This window comes from Musca autumnalis, unplaced genomic scaffold (genome assembly GCF_047663935.1).
Source record: "Musca autumnalis isolate F117 unplaced genomic scaffold, ASM4766393v1 scaffold_1, whole genome shotgun sequence".
Taxonomy (NCBI): Eukaryota; Metazoa; Arthropoda; class Insecta; order Diptera; family Muscidae; genus Musca; species Musca autumnalis.
The window spans coordinates 245,301,885-245,322,523 of NW_027411644.1; the positions used below are offsets into that span (position 1 = coordinate 245,301,885).

Consider the following 20,639-nt stretch of genomic DNA (forward strand, 5'->3'; position numbering starts at 1 on the left):
AAGTATTCTAGTTTTTGCCGTTGAAGAATTGTTACAGCCAACACCAAGGTGGGGTTTTGGTAATTTTTGGAAGGGACTACCCATTGTGGCTGTCCCATCAATACATTGCAAACAGAGTCTCTTGGTTTACTGTTCGCCCACGAAGACTTCGGTTTCCCGTTCAACGTAGAGAGATAGACTTTCTGCCCCACACGGAAGTTTCGGCTTCCCGTCCCGCACAGAAGCTTCGGCTTTCTGTCCCACACGGAAGCGTCGGCTTTCCGTGCAACACGAACGTTCTGATATTCCACCCACATAGGGACTTCGGTTCTCTGTTCTTAGATGTACGCAGTAGTTTGTACGAGACCGTAGCTGTAATTAAATTAGAGTTAGCTAGTTATACAGTAGACGTTCCCGGAGACCAACAGATCGTCGTCAATCACCCAACATAAATCAACACGTTATCGATCACCGCTAAATCGTAACATCAACCACGATCGTCGCACCCTATCATTACAATTCCCGATCATCAGCAACTATCGTTATCAACCGACGCACAGTGTTGCCGCAGTGGACAAAAAATCGAAAATGTGATGTTAACTTTACGTTTCTTTCTTACAGTAAACACATCAGATACGACGAATCTGAAAGAGTTTTGTCGATATGTCCATCCATAACGAAGTTATAGCTCTTTAAGGAGTTATCCCTAGTTGTGCTGGCCAAAAAACTCAATTTTCATAATTTTGTTCTGAGAAAACTACCAATATTTATAGGTAAATATTTTATTCCTATGAAAGAGCACATCTTAAACTACCTTTGGAATTTTTGTTGTTGAAAAATATTGCACAGTTTTGTGGTAAATGGCTACCTGCGAAAGCCATTTTTTGTAAAAGCGTTTTGCGGTGCCAACGCTTGCTCGAAAACGAATGGGCCGATCTTCATATATTTTGGTGTGCGTTTTAAGAACCTAATAATCTTGTCTTTAGGGGAGACAGAATTTTCAAAAATCTATTCTAACAAAAAAATCGGTCTCGCTTAAAGACAAGGTTTTAATTTATTTAATAAGCTCACAAAAATATACGAAGATCGGTCTATCCGTTTTCGAGCTATCGTTGGCACCGACTTCGTTGGCTACGACATTATATTTGGTTCAACGAAAAAATAATGAATGAGCGGCTTTATAATATGAAACGCCCATTCACAGGTACAATACTTCTATACCAGGACCTGGAAATAAATGAATGACCGTCCACATGTTTCATTCATAGGTTACAAGTGAATTCATTTCAGGGAATTCCCAACAGGTAGCCATTGTGAGGTACATTCAAATTATGAAAAAAGAAGTGGTATAATAAACCAAAAAAGTACGCCTGAACACACAAAACACTACGGGTTCTCCACTTTGAAAGGTAATATCTCAGCCAATTTTGCTCCGATCGATTTGAAATTTTTGCGGCACACTCTATACTACTTGTATTTCAAACTAAGCGAGTACATTTCTTCGATTTTTTGAAATTGACAAGTAGGGATAACCCCTTAAATATGAAAAATATTTTCAAGGTAATCTAAAGTGATAATCATATAAAAATCATATAATCAGCATATAAATTTTTAATATTACCAACAAAATTTTCAGAAATAATTAAATTTTGTTGATAATATTAAAAGTTTTTGATGGGGATTTGATAGATGTGCTTTAAATATAAAATTTTAGTACAATAAGTTGACATCAACTGGACAAAATACCGTTATCAAAAATTAAAAATTTAAATTTGATAAAAAAATATAAATTCTTAATATTTCGTAGAGTATATCTTTTGATTGCCACCTTGGCTCTTTATTTCCGTTAATTGGACATATCTTCCGAAGCGAAATGTGAAAAAAATATTCTGCCCATCCCTGCAACTTTCTCAGATATATCGGTTCAGATTTGGATATAGCCCCCATACATAACTTTTCCCGATTTTGCAACAACTCGTTCAATTTCGATCGAATAGCCTTCAAATTTAACATGTGTTATTTTCTTAAGCCCCTGAGTAGATACATCGATTTTTGGTTCAGATTTGGATATAGCCCCCATATATATGTTTCCCGATTTTGCTATAACTCGCTCACTTTTTGTTGAATAGCCTTCAAATTTAACATGGGATGTTTCCTCAGGCCCCTGTCCAGTCTTACCGTAGACCTAGGTTGATGAATTTGTGCACAAGTACTTATTAAATATTCACTTTGATCCATATCGGTTCAGGTTTGAATATTGCTTCCATATGTTCGCCCGATGTCACTCAATTACGAATAATTACGTCACATTTTCCTAATTTAAATAATATTTCACAAACATTGCGTGCTTAATGCATCGAATACATAAAATCGGGCGAAAATATATATGAGAGCTATCTAAACCGATTTTGGTGAAACTGAAAAAGGGCATAAGAAAACATCCCATGTTTAATTTTTAGGCTATTTTTCAAAAAGTGAACTATTTATAGCAAAATGGGAGAATGATATATACGGAGGTTATATCCAAACCTGTACCGAGTTTTGCGAAATCAATTCAAATTCGGTAAAACTGAACAGGGGCCTGAGGAAACATCCCATTTTAAATTTAAAGGCTATTCATCAAAATTTGAGCGATTTATAGCAAAATCGGGGAAAGATATATATGGGAGCTATCTATATTCAAATCTGAACCGATTTTTGCGAAAATCGGTGAAACTACTCAGGGGCCTGAGAAAACATCCCATGTTAAATTTAAAGGCTATTCAGAAAAAAAAAATTGAGCGATTTATAGCAAAATCGGGAAAAGATATATAAGGGGGCCAAATCTGATATGGACCAAAGTTGTATTTTTCATTTCTGTGCCCTCATAAGTACTTGTGCAAAAATTAATCAACCTAGGTCAACACTTTTGTATAACGCTCTCAAGTGGCACAGAATTAAGAAGTATGGCAATGCTACATGGCACTCGCTTTGCAGGGAAGCCGAAAAATTATGTTTGGCCAAGCGATACTTGCAACAGGTGGAACACTCATTCTACAACTGCCTACAGTCCGGCCGAGAAAATGCATAGCAATACATACTTCAACTATTAACAATAGCCAGACAGCACCCCAATCTCAAAACACTTCATCATTAAGACCGCATATATGATGGGGTACCCCCAGACTACCGTCTTTATGTTCGCCGAAAAGACTTCAACAGCCTAGAAGAATAAATATCGCTAACAGATGAGTTTGAACTGCTGGGCCGAAATGGGATGTACAGTCTGTCGCAAAAGTTAGTATACACCGTTGAAACCAAAATGTATTAGGGATAAATATCACTATAACTTATTGAAAACAACAAACCATTAGTTTTATTTGATAGACAAGAAGGTTGTCTTCCATAATAACAATTAAAAGTGCGCAATATTTGCATACATTAGCAAATGTACGGGTCGAATCCCAAAAAGACCAAAATTTATGTCGCAAAAGTTAGTATACAACGGAGAATCCTCGTGGAACTGTGTAAAAAATTCATGATATTTTTGAACAAAATGAAACTAAATCTGTACTAAAGATCATAAACAGTATATTAATTGGTTTTAATGGCAGTTATAGTACTTATAGTGACAAGTCCAACATACACTGGATCGTAAAATCCACAAAAATTGGTCATATAAAAATACAGCAACTGTAGGGACAAAATTCCGGGTGTTATGTCCTGTTTATGAATTCTAAAGCCATGAAATGCTCAGAAAAGCTCTAAAGTTTCAATATGGGGTGATCTTGATCGAGTTTCGACTTGTCCTGTTTGAAAAAAACGGGAATTTCTTGAAGGAAACCCATACTTTTGAGGTCATTGTCCTTATGAAACATGCAATAATCCTTAATTCTTACGCATAAGGACATTCCTTTTGAGTTAATTTTCTCACAAATGTTGCCCCTTTTCATATTCCCACCAAAAGCAAATAGAAGGAGAACCTCAAGGTCCGTTGTAAGCCCTACAGTTATACAATCCTACCGGCCTTTTAGCAGTACTGGACATGCTTCCCGTGTCCCTAGTGTCTAATGTACTATTAATGTGTAATGAACTACTTCTAACTGATCCATTTAGTTGTATTTTGGTCCTAAGTGAAGCGAGCAGAGCTTTTCAGAACGTTTTTCCACAATCCATGCGTTACAACAGCAGAGAAAGCTCTGTATTAAAATTTTAAATTAGCTATCATATCCTTCTGTGGTGGTGGAGTATCACTGTAGGGCTTACACCAGAACTTGAGGTTCTCCCACTATTTATTTTTGGTGGGAATGTGAAAAGGGACATAGTTTGTAAGAAAATTAACTGAAAAGGAAAGTCCTTATGTGTAAGGATTAATTATAATTACATGTTTCAAAAGGACAACGGCTTCAAAAGTATGGATTTCCTTCAAGAAATTCCCGTTTCTTCAAAAAGGACAAGTAGAAACTCGATCAAGATCACCCCATATTGAAACTTTAGAACTTTACTGAGCATTTCGTGGCTTTAAAATTCATAAATAGGACACAACACCCGGAATTTTGTCGCTACAGTTGTTGTATTTGTAGATGACCAATTTTTGTGGATTTTACGATCCAGTGTATGTTTGACTTGTCACTATAAGTACTATAACTGCCATTTAAACCAATTTATATACTGTTTATGATCTTTAGTACAGATTTAGTTTCATTTTGTTCAAAAATATCATGAATTTTTTACACAGTTCCACGAGGATTCTCCGTTGTATACTAACTTTTGCGACATAAATTTTGGTCTTTTTGGGATTCGACCCGTACATTTGCTAATGTATGCAAATATTGCGCACTTTTAATTGTTATTATGGAAGACAACCTTCTTGTCTATCAAATAAAACTAATGGTTTGTTGTTTTCAATAAGTTATAGTGATATTTATCCCTAATACATTTTGGTTTCAACGGTGTATACTAACTTTTGCGACAGACTGTATTACCGACTATAGGAAATCTCCGTTGTTTGATCATTGACAGGCTTTGGTTTTGAAATACCCCTTCTAGAAGCGGTTATATTCTAATAGTGTACAAAATTGAATTTTTCTCCACATAAGTTTTCTGCCCATTCCGACTCCAAAGCTGTGACATTCGTCATTAATTAAAATCGCAAAAATAAAAAATTGGGTCGGATTAGCGACTATTGCAATATCTCCATTGTTTGAATATCTACGTCTACCTACATTGTTGTAAAGGTGATATTTTCTAAATTCATTATCATTGTGTCGAATACGCCTTATAAAAGCTGTGATATTGGCTTTAGAATAAAGCGTTGACATTTTCTCCAAATACGTTTTTTGGCCATTCCGTCCCCTGACTATTATCCGACCATAATCATTAATAGGCTTCTTCACCTCCGAGACCTCCATAAGCATAGGTCTACGACCATTATTTCGATGTGTTACAAACTTTTGGGCCAAAACCAATTTATAATACCCTCCCCACATAGTGGTGTAGATTATAAAAATATATGCATTATTGTGAAATTTGGTTTATAATATATACAAAAATAATAACATTAAGCATTTTTTGCTTTCTATTGTTTAAAAATTGATATTATTTTTTCTGGTTTTGTATTTTATTTATATTAGCTCACATGGTGCGTGTCGATGAATCTGGTTATCCGGTTACACATGAAGCACGTAGTTTGGCTGAGAATCAAATGTACGAATTTTGGGTATCCGCCTCAACATCGGTGGGTGAGGGCGAGCCAACATCTGTGGTGGCACAAGCCACAAACACACGTGGTAAGTTGAAAATTGAAATTCGATTTGATTTTATAGGTATTTATTATTGTTAAATACAGACAGAGATACAAATACCCGCACACACACACAAACATAGACAGTCAGCTAAATAAATGCATACGCGCATAAATATATATGTGAAAACACATATACACCCACACATACACATACACATGGATGTACAATGTACATACATACGTTTTTGTACATAAAAATGTATGACATTTTGAAGTACGAATTGTTCAATTCGATAAAAAACCAAAGGTTCAACCATGAGTTGTAGTTCTGTTTATACAATTACCAATGTTTATTTGGTTTTTGGTACTTTGATATCCCACATCGTTGTTGAATAAATAAATGGGAGTAACAGTGATACCATAAAATAATCCAACCAAAATGCTAGTTTTTGTTTCTTCGTTTGTTATTAAAGATTTAATTATTATCTTTGATTTTAAATTGGTTAGGGGCTTGCAAAGATTTTACAACTTAAATGGAGATAAGAATTGAATGTAATTGCTATTGGATAGCTATTTCCAAGAATATGTCTTAATACATATCGACGCCTCCAAACAATAGTATGCTAAGTCGACTTAGCATGTTTTCAAGTTCTTAACATTTTTATATTTAACGTCCTTTAACTTAAATTCTGTCAAATGTTGGTAATGATCGGACAATCCGAACAGAAGTTATAAACAAATATTGACTTAGCATAGTACTGAAGTTCAAAAAAATTGCCAAACTTTGAGAGCTTCTCCTGCAAAACTCGCTTTTCAGAATTAGCAAACTATTGTTTGGAGGTGTCGAACGTCCTTTAACTTAAATTCTGTCTAATTTTGGTAATGATCGGTCAATCCGAGCAGAAGTTATAAACAAATATTGACTTAGCATAGTACTGAAGTTCAAAAAAATTGCCAAACTTTGAGAGCTTCTCCTGCAAAACTCACTTTTTAGACTTAGCATACTATTGTATGGAGGTGTCGATCCATACATAATACATGCGAATGTTGTAGAAATTTTTTAAATATGAGAACAAACTAAATTTAAAAAAATGAGATTCTGTAAATTTAGTGTGCACTTATATTTCGATTTGCGAGAATGGTTGGTTCCGACGCATTGCGAAACAACGCTAGTTGAAACCCATGTTTCCACAGATTTTGAATAACTACTTCACAAAATTCAAAGCCACAAATATTAGTTTTTAATAACGCAAATCGAAAAAATCTATTATTTTTTGCTAACGCAAATCTAGGTATTAGTGTACATAACTATTTATATCCAAAGCTCTTTTTATTGAGTGCGAAACCAAACAATTTAACAGTGCACTATTATTTTATAATACCCTCAGCCCAAGATAGTACCTTAAGCCTACAGATGGTATAGGGTGTTTTTTTAAGCCCGATAGAACTTGAAATTGTAAAAAATAACACAAAAAATTAAATTGTAATGAATTTTTTTTATACGAAAGATCAATACGTGACATTAACATTTGAAAATGATTTCGGGCATATGGGCACCGCGGCTGTTCTTGACGAAGTGCATTCTGGACGTCCAATTTTTGGCCACTTTTTCGAGCACTGCTGGCCGTATGTCACGAATAACACGAACAATGCTGGCCTCCAAGGCATCAATTGTTGCTGGTTTATCTGCATAAACCATAGCCGACCAAGAAGAGCGAGCGCTTAAATTGTTTATGTGTGGGTAAAATTACACTGACAGAACAGGGTGATGATTTTCATATTGAGTGTGAAATGAAAAATATATTGTTGGCGCGTTCGCTTTGTATGACTTAAATTAAAAATAATATAAATAACTTCATAATTTGAAAAGTATTTTTCTTCATATGTTAATTTTTTTGAGAGAAAAAACAAATTGTATTTAAAAATGATTTTTTTAAGACTTTCTAAGCATACATAAATTTTTTATTGATGCATTGCAGACGAGGCATTCTGCGTCATTAAAAATATTGATACAAAACAAAAAATCATTTTCAAATTCTTCCCTCCACATACTTGCTGTACAACTGCAAAATCTTTTCAGTGTACCCAAAAAAAAAACAAATAAAGCGGCATCAACCTGCTTGCATGACATTCAGTACAAGACTGAAGTAAACAAATCAAAACATTTGCTCTCTTACTTTGCGTTCGGGTCGCGTGTGTGTGATTTGCCGAAAAACTTCGTAAATATAAGGTCCGATGATGCCACCAGCGTGAAAACCGCACAATACGGTGCATTTTTCTGGATGTAATGGAGTCTGTAGGGTCTCTTGTGGATTGTTATTGCATCCTCTAGAGAGTATGTGGTATGAAATCTATCCACAGTTCGACGAATGGCTTGTTCAGATGGACGATTATGTACGCCATACAAATGACGAAGTCGTCTATAAGTTGCGCGAATCGACGACTGATTTTCAAAGTAAATTTGGATAATTTCGTAGCGTTGTTCAAGCGTGAGTCTATTCATGATGATTTGTCAGAGTATACTGAAACAAATAAAAAAAAAGTTTCATCAAAATTTATTTTTTTGTGTTACTTTTTACAATTTAAAGTTCTATCTAGCTTAAAAAAAACACCCTTTATATACATACATTTTGTTACAGTCAGAAATGTGATCACATATGTTAATATCAAATCCATTTCCGACTATTTAGAGTCGATAAAGCCATGTCTGATGGACATTTTGACATTTCCATTGGAAAGTTTGACAATTTCTAACATAACCGTACTCAGGACAGTTTGGCTTACGACCATGTGTTGTTTTGTTTACAGCGATGTGAAAAAAATCAATTTGCGGCGTTAAGTTCGGCCAGGCCGAATTTGTTATACTCTCCAACACGAGTTGTATTGAAGTAAAATGGAACATTAGTTTCCTTTCGTTTATGAAGAAGACAAAATACCAAATTCCAGTAAGTTCGGTAAAATAATATACCCAACCTTCAAAATACCGAAATTCGGGAGGTACCGTCCCATGGGGGCTATAACAAACCTAAAAATTTCTGGCGGAAAGTTTTTAGACTCAAAGAAGACTAAATACCAAATTTGCGATATTTCTACGGTGACCAACCGTACTCTATTATAGAGGACAGTACTCTATTTTAGGTGTCTGTACTCTATTGTTATAACGTACTCTATTTGTCCTCTATTTTCAGTGGACGTACTCTATGTCCTCTATTTTTGATTTGTTTTACAAATGCATGTGAATCAAATGAAACCAGGGAATCAACCCTAGGCAGAAATGGTTTAACTACAAATTAGTTGATTTTTTTAACGTATTACAAAATTCTCGTCCCTTTTTTGGCCTGTAGCTTTTCTCAATGTGTACTAGAGCTTCTACAGTAGAATCTCGATAATTCATAATCCAAGGGACCGATCATTTTGTACGAATTATCGAGGTTAAAATGCGAAGGAAATGGGTTCAAGGTTCAATTTTTAAGATTCAAAAATTGATTTATATTCAGACCAATTGTTGAAGCCCTTTTTCCACTCCCATTGATCATATTTTTTCAACATTTCTTGCACCGACCGACACGGGACACCACAATTTTTTTCGTCACCGATTGTTAATTTCTATATGAAATTCGGTAGTAAACATATTGAAACTAAGGAAACCAAAAAATAGATAAGCGGCGTGCTCCTATTAATTATTAACGTAAAATCACCGTACCCTTTACGCAAAGTGAACTATTTTATTTTCCTCAGATACTAACTTGTAATGAAATTCCAAATTTAGTGGAGAACAACATGGAACAACGTTTCATTTTCGCATGAAGATACTTTTGTACAGATACCGTTCCATCCGTTTAAGACTTTTTTTAGTTTATTGAAATTACATGGGTAAAAATGTGTGTGTTTTTTTTTTACCGTTTTCCCATAAGAATTATAAGTTTTTTTTTTAAACATATGAGTTTTATGAAAAACCAAAGATTCATTTTTTTTAATTTTCAAACCAATTTTTTCGTTTTGTTTTTATTTATGTTTTAATTTACATGTTTACAGTTTACAAAAACACTGACATTTTCAAACAATTTTTACATTATTGGAAAAAAGTTTATTTATTTTTTTTTTTCAAAAAAGTTAGGCTTAATCCCATAGTCGTTGTTTTACAATTTTATTAAAACAACTTTAATTTATTAGTGGAAAAAACGGCGATCTTTTACCAAGGGGTAAGGCAGGGAATACTATAGTTTCGGAGACCAGGCACTGTCGAAAGTGTGGTTTATTGCTGTAATAAGCAACGCCAACAAATTAGTTGTGTTTTTTCAAGCAAAATGTTCGATGCCAAAGATGTCATTCAATCATGGATGCAAGTGAGCTGGCATGTCATCTTTTTAGCATCTTCATCGATGAATTTTATATGAGCTTGGACCCCAAAAGATGCTATTAATTTTTGGATCCAAAGCATGTCATTTACACCAATGCTTTGACATGTCATTTTCACCAACCCTTTGCATTGACATTATCATTACGACGAGAGTTTTAACAACGTTGGTTGTGATTTCGAGTCTCCGACAACATCAAGAGTCTCCGACAATTAATCTTATATATTTAGAAAAAATTGTATAAATAAAAACACAAAATTTATCCCTATTGGATAGATGGAACGGGTTCAAATGCTGATGAAAAGATCGGAACTTTTACGACTTCGTTTGAACCAATGCAAAAGATGCCATGAAATCACGTCATCGCATGGAACCCCTTCCTTATTATGCTGAGTTTTGTTGAGCCTCAACCAACGCATAGCTGTGGGAAGGATTTCGTTTTTTTTGCCAGTGAAGTTGTACGGGTTTAGGTAGTGCCAAAGAAATTCTCAATCAGAGTGTTTCTTTGGACACGTATCTATTTCAGTGAACAATTGACACATGGGTATAAAAAGTTTCTTGTTGAAAAACAAGAAACAAGGGAACTGCTGAGGATCTGTGGCCAGATACAAAACTTTAGTCTTCCCTGCATTACTCCTTGGTACCCCTTGATAAATTAAAGTTGTTTTAATAATAAGGAATAAGCCTGACTATTTTGAAAAACAAGATAGAAGTCGTCATCCCAATTAAAAATGCTTTTAAATTATTTTTTTTTTATATTTTCATTTTTATGATTTATTCATGGGGGTTTGACCTTTTATAGATTTTTTATAGATTGTAACATATAAAAAACAAGCACACTGGTATTGTGATGCAAAATATGAAAAACTCAAAATTTTAACTTTGACCTTGACCTCTGCAAATACTAGACCTAATTTGATGGTTTTTGATTCACCAGAAAGATGTTTGTGTTATCTGTCAAAAATTATGAAAATATCTTTATAAACTAAATTATTTGGCAAATTGATTTTTTCAAGTCACTGTAAACACCGCAACACATGGTCGTATGTCAAACCGTACTCAGTACGTTGAGGCTAAAATATGTGAAACTCTCAATGGAAATGTCAAATGGCGCCTGGCAACATATAGGCCAGAAACTTATGTAGTAGTCCTCGTATATGTACTCTATTTTCATCAAAAAATGTTGGTCACCGTAGATATTTCAGTAAACACTTCAAAATACCGAAAATCAACAGGTACGCTTCTATGGGGGATACAGGAACCCGCATACCTATACTGATAATACTCTTCTGGAATATTTTATAACCCCATTTAACTAAATAACAAAACTCAATCTTTCGGTGGGATATTGACGTCACAACCTTCAGAATTACGATAATCTGGAGGTACTGTTCTATGGGGGCTATACCGATGAACTTCATTCTGAAAGGCTTTTTACCTCCAACAAAGACCAAATACCAAATTTCAGCCATTTCGGTGGGTTGTTGTGGCCAAAACTTTCAAAATACCGAAAATCGGGAGGTACCGTTCTATGGGGGCTATATGAAGGCGTGGACCTATTCCGACAAATTTCTGCACGAAAGTTTTATACCCTCAACAAAAAATATGTACCAAATTTCCGCCATTTCGGTGGAATATTGAGGCCACAATTTTCAAAATATCGGAAATAGGGAGGTACCGTTCTATGGGGCCTATACTACGGCGTGGACCTGTAAGACAAGTTTCTAGGGAACGTTTTATACCCCCAACAAAGACTTAATATCAAATTTCAGCCATTTGTGAGGAATATTGAGGCCACAACCATAAAAACACCGAAAATCGGGAGGTACGTTCTATGGGGCTATTCGAATGTTTAATACAGCAAATGAAGACCAAATTTCAGCCATTTCTGTGGATTATTGCGGCGACAACCTACAAAATACCAAAAATTGGAAGGTACCGTTCTATGTGGGCTATATGAAGGCGTGGACGTATACCGATAATTTTTTGGGGGAAAATCCCGAAAATCGGGTGGTACCGTTCTATCGGGGCTATATCTAAACGTGGACCGATATCGCCCATTTGCAATACGAAACATCCTAGGGGTAATATAAACTTCTATACCAAATTACAAAACTCTATCTTAAAAATTTCGAGCTGTATCGTGATTTGAAAAGACGGACTGACGGACGGAATGACGGACTGACATGGTTATATTGACTTAGGATTTTACCCTGATCAAGAATATATATGGGGATTTCTGAGTGAAATCGGACACTTTTTCAAGATGAGGTTTTTATTTCCCTTATTTTTTGCTCTGGTGATGCTGATCATCGGCAAAACATTTTAGTATATTTTCAGAATTTTTTTGACTAACGGTTCCAGAGATATCGAGACTTGAAAATGTCAAATTCTGTAAAAACTATGTGCAAAGAAATACTCAGAACTTCTTTAATATTGGGCCAACTAGAAAAAATCGTATTTTTTATTTTTTTTTGTTTTTTCAGCTATCTAATAAAAAATAGAAAATTATTTTGCACAGTCGGCTTGGATGGAATTTTCCCGTTTTAAAATTTAAAATCAATTTTTATCAATGATTGTACTCTTCGATTTTCTTGATTTTTTTTTTTGTATTAAACAAATAGAATTCTTGAATTACAATTAAAATAATTCGAACTACATCTGAAAATGGTGTAGAATAATTCGAATTACAAATAAAACTATTCGAATCACAAATAAAATAATTCGAATTACAAATAGAATAATTCGAATTACAAATAGAATAATTCGAATTTCAGATGGAATAATTCGAATAACAAATGGAATAATTCGGATTTCAAATGTAATAATTCGAATTACAAATATAATAATACGAATTACAAATGGAATAATTCGAATCACAAATGGAATTCTCAAATTACAAATAAAATGTTACGAATTACAAATAGAATAATCGAATTACAAATGAAATGTTACGAATTACAACTAAAATGATTCGAATTACATCTGAAAAAGGTGTAGTCTTATTAAAATAGTACAATTGAGATAGATTTCAATATCAAGGGATTCGTATACACGTTGGTATGTCAATTACCCACTCTTTGGTATTTTTAAATATAGAAGATACTTACTTTATATAAAACTTCAATGCATTTTATAACATTACACATTTTATATTTATCTGTATCTCATTTCAGCTCCTGCACGAATTGCCTCCTTCGGTCAAGTTGTACGAAAGGCAGTGGGAACTAGCCTTATATTGGAATGTCTGGCTGTGGGTAATCCAACACCCAGGGCAAGATGGTTAACACGTGACCGGCCGGTAACCTTTAGTCCATTCTATGAAGTGACAAATGAAGGAAATCTAAAAATACATCGTAAGCATTTTTTCTTCCTGCATAAAAGCAATATTCAATAAAACCTAACACAAAGCAAATGCAAACAAAACAAGAAAGTTAATTAAAATATTTTGATTTCGTTCACTCCTCCTTAGTTCGATATTCTTTGTTCAATATCCACAAAACTAATATTGATTCTCTTCTTACCTGGACAATTTTATTTATTTTCTAATACTCAATTCTGTGTGTACTTCGTTTGTGGTCTATGTTCGTACGGCTGATGACATTTGACTTCATCTCTTTGTTTCCATTCTTATGTTCCCCATTCAATATTCTCCGCTCCCATGTACATTCACCAGGAGTTGAGGGTAGTCTGTCCGGAAATTACACATGTACAGCAAACAATCTTTTTGGCAGTGATGAAATACAATACCAAGTGATTGCCATGAAACCACCAGCCTCACCACAAATCATTGTCCAGTATGCTTCGGCGGATAGTATACGTGTTAGTTGGGATCCACCCGAAGATGGCGGTGCTCCATTGCAGGGCTATGCAATTTCATATCGTATTATGGGCGAGACATGGTCCCAAATCGAATTGATGCCAGAGAATAATGCCTACACAATAACGGGACTGAAATGTGGCAATCAGTATATCATCAACATGTCAGCTCACAATATTGTGGGCGATGGAGCGGCTAGTGAGGAAATTAATGTTTGGACCAAGGGAAAAGGTAAGATATTTCTACAGATCTAAATACAAACATAAAATCGCTTTAGAATTTGATTTTTCTATTAAAATGATGTAACTAACTTTTAATAAAATAATTTTATTATTTGATTTTAAAGTAGACATTTTTAATGCTTTTATGTTGCCTCAAACAGTGATGTGAACTAATTCGATTTGTTGTTGTTTTTTCTGTTTTCTATTTCGTATTTATACAGCCTCCCAAGCTCCCATTGGTAACGAACTAATTGCAACGAACGCATCGTGCGTTAATTTAAAATTGTCAGCATGGAATAATGGCGGTTGCCCGATTCATCATTTCTCCATTGAACATCGTCCTTTGGGTAAGTTGTCCTTTTACATTGACATTGCATTGGAGCCTTTGTGATGCACGTAGCCGCCAGCGTGTAACGCAATGTCATTTGCTTGATTATTTATTGTGGTTTTAACCGCAAACTAACTAAAACTACTGCAACTCTTCAAATCCATGTTTGCCGCATTGAATGATGCGTGAGTTGCCATGTGTTGTAATGAAATAAAAATAAAATATCGTGAAAAAGTTAATCGTTAAAATTTTTCGCGTATTAATGTTTCCCTTATCCTTAAAAGGGTTCCCACACTTGGTGCTACTTCCTATGTTATAGACAGTTTTATAAACCGAATTACAACGCAATAACCAATGAACTAGTTAAAGCATATACATACTTCAAAGGTCATATTTGTAGAATATAGTTATACCTCAGTCTTATGCATATTAGAGTTATGATTTTTTTACAACCGCATAACCCTGTATCATAGCGTGATGAGTTTCTACATAAGATTACATAAAATTTGTTGAAAAAACCTCACGCACAAACCGATTTTAAATTTTGAATTTATCAGAAATTTGGGCAATTTTTCGAAGTCACTGAATTTTTCAAAAAAAAAAAAAAAAATATTTTTTCTAAATCGAGTTGTGCGTGAACTTTTTTAGTGATTTATAGGCAAAGGTTCATTCATCCGTTCTACAGGAAATCATTTCTGAGATAAAATGTCGAAAAGTCATAACCCTAATGCATATATGTACTTTGATACGACAAGAAATGTACTTCCTACTCGAAAAGGATTTAAGACCTGACTAATGTTACTACCACATTCAGTGCAAAAAAAATTGGAGTCGATTTATTTTTTATACCCTCAGCATTTATGCTAACGAGAGTATATACACTTTCATACGGGAAAAATATGCCTCTTCGAAATAATGGGTTTAGGCGCCAAGTATGTTTGGACGAAATGTGTTTCAGATAATTTGGAGTTGATTTAGCAATGTCCGTCTGTCTGTCTGGCTGGCTGGAGCGCACGATAACTCTCGAACGGATCAACCGATTCGGTCTAAAATTTGGATTTCGTAATATTTTGTCCAAACTTAGTTTAAGTTCGAAGATGGGTTATATCGGTCCACTCCTTCCGGTACCTCCCCCCCAAAAGTTCTGAAATGTTCGGACAACTTGGGCGCACGACAATCCTTCAAGGAAATAACCGATTTGGTCCATACTTTGTACATCGTGAAATTTCTACAAGACTTAGACGATGTTCCAATATGGACTCAATCAGTCCACTCTTTCGGCTACCTCCCACACAAAGTTTCGGAAAAGTTCACTTTAGGACCTGTTCACGAATCGCTTTGATTTTTGTTGTAACAACTTGTATTCACTGCCCCCCATACAGCGGTATAAGTTTCATCAAGGGCAGGTCAATACTTCCTTAGAAAAAGCCTGAAAGGTACAAAAAGCCCTATGACACCGCGTTTAGTGGTTGGAGCGCAAGATAACTCTCGAACGGATCTGCCGATTCGGTCCACAGTTGGGTCTTCGTAATATTTTGTGCAAACTTAGTTTAAGTTCGAAGATAAGCCATATTGGTCCACTCCTTCAGGTACCTCCCCCACAACAGTTCAAAAATGTTAGGAAGAATTGTGCGCACAATAACTCTTGATGGGAGTGAGCGATTTAGTCCATACTTTACTCGTCCTAAAATATCTAATATCCAAATATAGACTATATTTGTCCACTCCTTCCACACAAAATTTTGGATAAATTCACTTTAAAACCTGTTCTCGAATCACTTTGATTTTTGTTGAAGTAACTTTCATTCGCTGCCTCAATTATGGCAGTAAAAGTGTTTTCAGGGGCAAGTCCATACTTCTTGAGAAAACAGCCCGAAAGTTGTAAAAACCCCTATGGCACCATATGTAGTGGCTGGAGAGCTCGAACTTTGGATATTGTAATATTTCTTCGAATCTTTATATATAAAACTCAATTGTCGTTTGTTGGTAATTGAATCAGTTGAAAACGACTGTAGCGATTTGGATAATTTTTTGTGGAAATGTTAGTCATAGTCCAGTTTAGGTTTTTATGCAAAGAAAAATTGGCCACGCCCACTTTTCCGCCCACTTTTATAAATATGTTATATCTACGAAACTACTCAACAGATTTTCCTGAAATTTTCCGGGAACGTAGAGTGATGGCCCCCTGTTGAAATAGGCTACACATTTGGTTGAATTTCGGATCGGGCGGGGTACCTCCCCTATGCCCTATTTTTGTAAAAATGCAATATTTGCAACAATTACAAATGTATCGCTTTGAAAATAAATTTCCGAGTCAATGGCGATTGTGTTTCCGACCTTACGTGCTTATTTGGGGCATTAAGACTGGACAACGCCCACTTTTTTAAATATGTTATATCTACGAAACTACTGAATCGATTTTCCTGAAACTTTCAGCGAATGTACAGGGTTGGTCCCCGATAAAAATAGGCTACATATTTTTTGACTTTCGGATCTGGCGGGTACTTCCCCTATGCCCTATTTTTGTAAAAATGCAATATTTGCAACAAATACGAATGTATCGGTTTCGGAATTTATTTATTGATTGTGTCTCCAACCTTACGTACTTATTTTGGGACTTAAGATCCGACCTTCTTTTTAATATATACTCCCAAAAGATATTTAATGAGTCAATTGAAGGAGAACGAATTGGAATAAGAGTTCAGGGTAAAATTATAAATAATATACGCTATGCTGATGATTCCACAATTATTGCTAGCAGTATATCTGGGCTGCAACAACTCTTAGACAAACTCACGTACGTAAGCGAATCATATGGCCTCAAAATAAATATAAAGAAGACAAAATATATGATTGTAAGTCGAAAATATGTCAGTTGTGAAACGTCACTAAATATCAAAAACGAAAACATCGAACGCGTAAAATCTTTTACATACCTCGGCGTTTTAATTAACGACCAATGGAACACATCAAACGAAATTAAGCGTCGAGTGGAGATGGCCAGAAATGCCTTTTTTAAATACAAAAAAACACTTACAAACCATGAAATTGGTCTCAAAACGAAGGCAAGATTTGTCAAATGCTACATTTGGTCTATACTACTATATGCAGTAGAAACCTGGACCCTAAAAAGTGCAGATGAGAAAAAAATTGAAGCATTTGAAATGTGGGTATACCGAAGAATACTGAAGATACCCTATACATCGCATATTACGAATCAAGAAATTCTAAGACGAATGAACCTCGATAGGCAACTTTTACGCACCGCAAAATCAAGGAAAATCGCATACCTGGGGCACCTGATGAGGAACCATAAATATAAATTTATACAAGCCATTATTAAATGTAATATAGAAGGACACAGAACAAGAGGCAGAAGAGAGACGTACTGGTTAAGGAACATCCAAGAATGGACAGGATACTGGGATGAAACGAATCTAATATATGCTGCGAAGAATCGAGAGCTGTCAATAATTTCATAACATAAAACATTAAAATATATTAATTTGTAATACATATAGTATTGTATGATCGCTTATATCCGAATAACGGATCCGCAAATAAAGAAGAAGAAGAAGATCCGACCACGCTCACTTTCTAATTAGGTTATATCTACAAAACTACTGAAGGGATTTTCAAGGCAATCGCGATTTGTCTAAACTTTTAAATCTTTAAAAATAAAAATCAAATGTCGTTCGATGGTCATGACATCAGTTGAGAACGGCTGGACCGATTTCGATATTTTTTTATGCAAAGAAAATGTACGCCCACTTTTTCAATTTTTAATTTTTCTCATTTCTACAAAAACTACTGAACCGATTTTCCTGAAATTGCCAGGGAATGTACAAGGATGGCCCCCGCTTAAATTAGGCTACAAATTCAGTTGAATTTCGGAAGGGGCGGGGTACTTCCCCTATACCCTACTTTTTTAAAAATGTTATATTTACAATAATTACGAATGTATCTATTTCGGAAGACCTTACCCACTTTTTTAGGATCAAATGACTTGACCACACCCACTTTTTAAAATATGTTACATCCACAAAACTACTGAACCTATTTTTTTTTCTTGAATTTTGAAGGGGGCATATTTGAAAAAAAAAACGCCTTACCTTTATGAATAAAAATCAAATGCTGTCATAACCCAACTTAGGTGTTTTGGAAAGAAAAGTTTACCACGCCCCCCGAAAACAGGTTACATATTTTATTGAATTGCAGAGGGAGCGGAGTACCTCCCCTATGTGATATTTTTAAAAAACGTTATATTTGCAAAAATTATGCATGTATCGGATTAAAAATTTACGGATTAATCTACAATCTAGGTACTTCTTTAGGGCCTATAGGCCCGACCACGCCTGTTTTTTTTAATATGTCGTAACTCCAATACTACTGAAGGGATTTCCATAAAATTTGCGACAAAAGCTCAATGTTTGCCGTTGTTATGTATATATTATGAATTTCGGAAGAGGTGGGGTACCTTCCCCATGCCTTTCTGTAAAACGCTATATATAAGCCAAATGTATAATTATATCGGTTTCAGCATACATTTTGGTAGGCAATGAAGTTGTGTGCACCCTAGGTACATATTTGGAGCCAAGATACCGGACCAGGCCTACTTTTTTTAATATGTTATATCTTGAAAACTGATGACCACGCCCACTCTTTTCAAAACAATATTTTTCCAAAACTACTGAACCTAATATTCAGAAAATGTTCAGGAACGTCCCGTGGTCCAAAATGCTATATATTTGTAGACGAATTTCGGAGGCTATTGTTTTATAATCGCTATATTTGCTAAACTTATGAGTGCATCGGGTTGCAAATTAGTTTTCGAGACAACGGTGGTTGCGCCCCCGATCCAGAAAAACTATATATTTACAAATTATGGTGAGGTTCAACGGTCCATCAGCCATGAAAAGCTAAAACATATAAGTCTCAATAAACGGGAGAAATCGATTTAACCACTTCTTAACCTTTAAAATTAGATTGCTTTAGGATAAAGACAGGGACATGGACGAAAATAAATCCTAAAAAGCATAAATTGGCGAAAAAATCCGACAAAGTCCGTAAGAGAAAAGAAAGGTTACAGACAAAAAATCCTTCTCGGTTTGACAATAGACCGAAGAAGTGAGGTAAAAAATACCTATTTTTTAATTTTCAAGCATAAAGTCGATAAAAAGTTGTCATTAAAACTCATTACGACGGGCCAGCAACGCGGACCGGGGTCTGCTAGTATTATATAAAATATATAGGGTCCACTCCTTCCGGTACCTCTCCCACAAAAGTTCGAAAATATTCACGCTACCTACCGTAAAGAGTGACTGATATTGGTCTAAACTTTCACATGGTTGTATTTTTTGCAAACATCGATCATGTTCGAAGATTGAAAACAGTTCAAAGTGTTCGCTTAAAGGGCTGTTCGCGGATCTATTTGAAACTGTTACCGAAGAAAGTCATTGTAGTTTATAATGAATCTTGAATGAACTTCTACTGCCAGAATTGGAAAGGAGAATATTTTTGGTCCAACAGTAGGGAAATTCAACCTCCACAAGGAATAACCTGATAGTGGATTGAGGCTGATAGACTTCGAAACGGCAAAAGACATTAAACATCTCAACATTCATAAGGCGACGTAGTTGCCATCGGAACAAAAAATGAGAAACTAAATTGATCACGTTTTGATATATGGAGAATATTCCACAAATCCACTGGATATAAGGTTGATGATCCGGACATCGACTTGGATCAAGATAATCCTCCATTACATCGAAGGTACATAAACGATTAAATTAGTTAAAAAAAGCACCAAACGACACAACACGGAAGTTTGACATGGCAGAGCTGCAAGCAAAACAGATAGCCACAGCATAACACACTCAACATGTCCAATTGCCCAATGAAATCAATCCACGCCTGAAAATCCATACTTGGATACCCGAGACCTCTAACAAGAAATCGATGATATGACAAGAAAGCGCTGCTACAGGAGGGAAGTATGCAGTAGATAGGGAAACTCTACAAACAATAACAACGCACAAAGGAAGTATGAAAAAATCGACATTGGCCAGAATGAATTTTAACTTAGAGTTAAACATCAAACTGATAGCTTTGGTACGTCCTCTTGTAGATGCGAGCATGATAATCTGATACAGAGACGGATAAGCGTAAGAAAAATAAGACTATCTAAACTATTTATTGTTTGCATTTC

General features: G+C 35.1%; 1 protein-coding gene across 3 annotated transcripts in view; it reads left to right on the forward strand.

Moving 5' to 3' along the window:
• Positions 1-20,639, forward strand: part of Dscam3 (Down syndrome cell adhesion molecule 3) — a 457,425-nt gene that overhangs the window by 393,436 nt on the left and 43,350 nt on the right. For all 3 annotated transcript variants that reach the window (XM_073960642.1, XM_073960641.1, XM_073960643.1), the window contains 4 exons: positions 5,592-5,747; positions 13,239-13,418; positions 13,739-14,113; positions 14,325-14,450. In XM_073960642.1, coding sequence (XP_073816743.1) covers positions 5,592-5,747; positions 13,239-13,418; positions 13,739-14,113; positions 14,325-14,450 — 837 coding nt within the window. The remainder of the gene's footprint in view (positions 1-5,591; positions 5,748-13,238; positions 13,419-13,738; positions 14,114-14,324; positions 14,451-20,639) is intronic.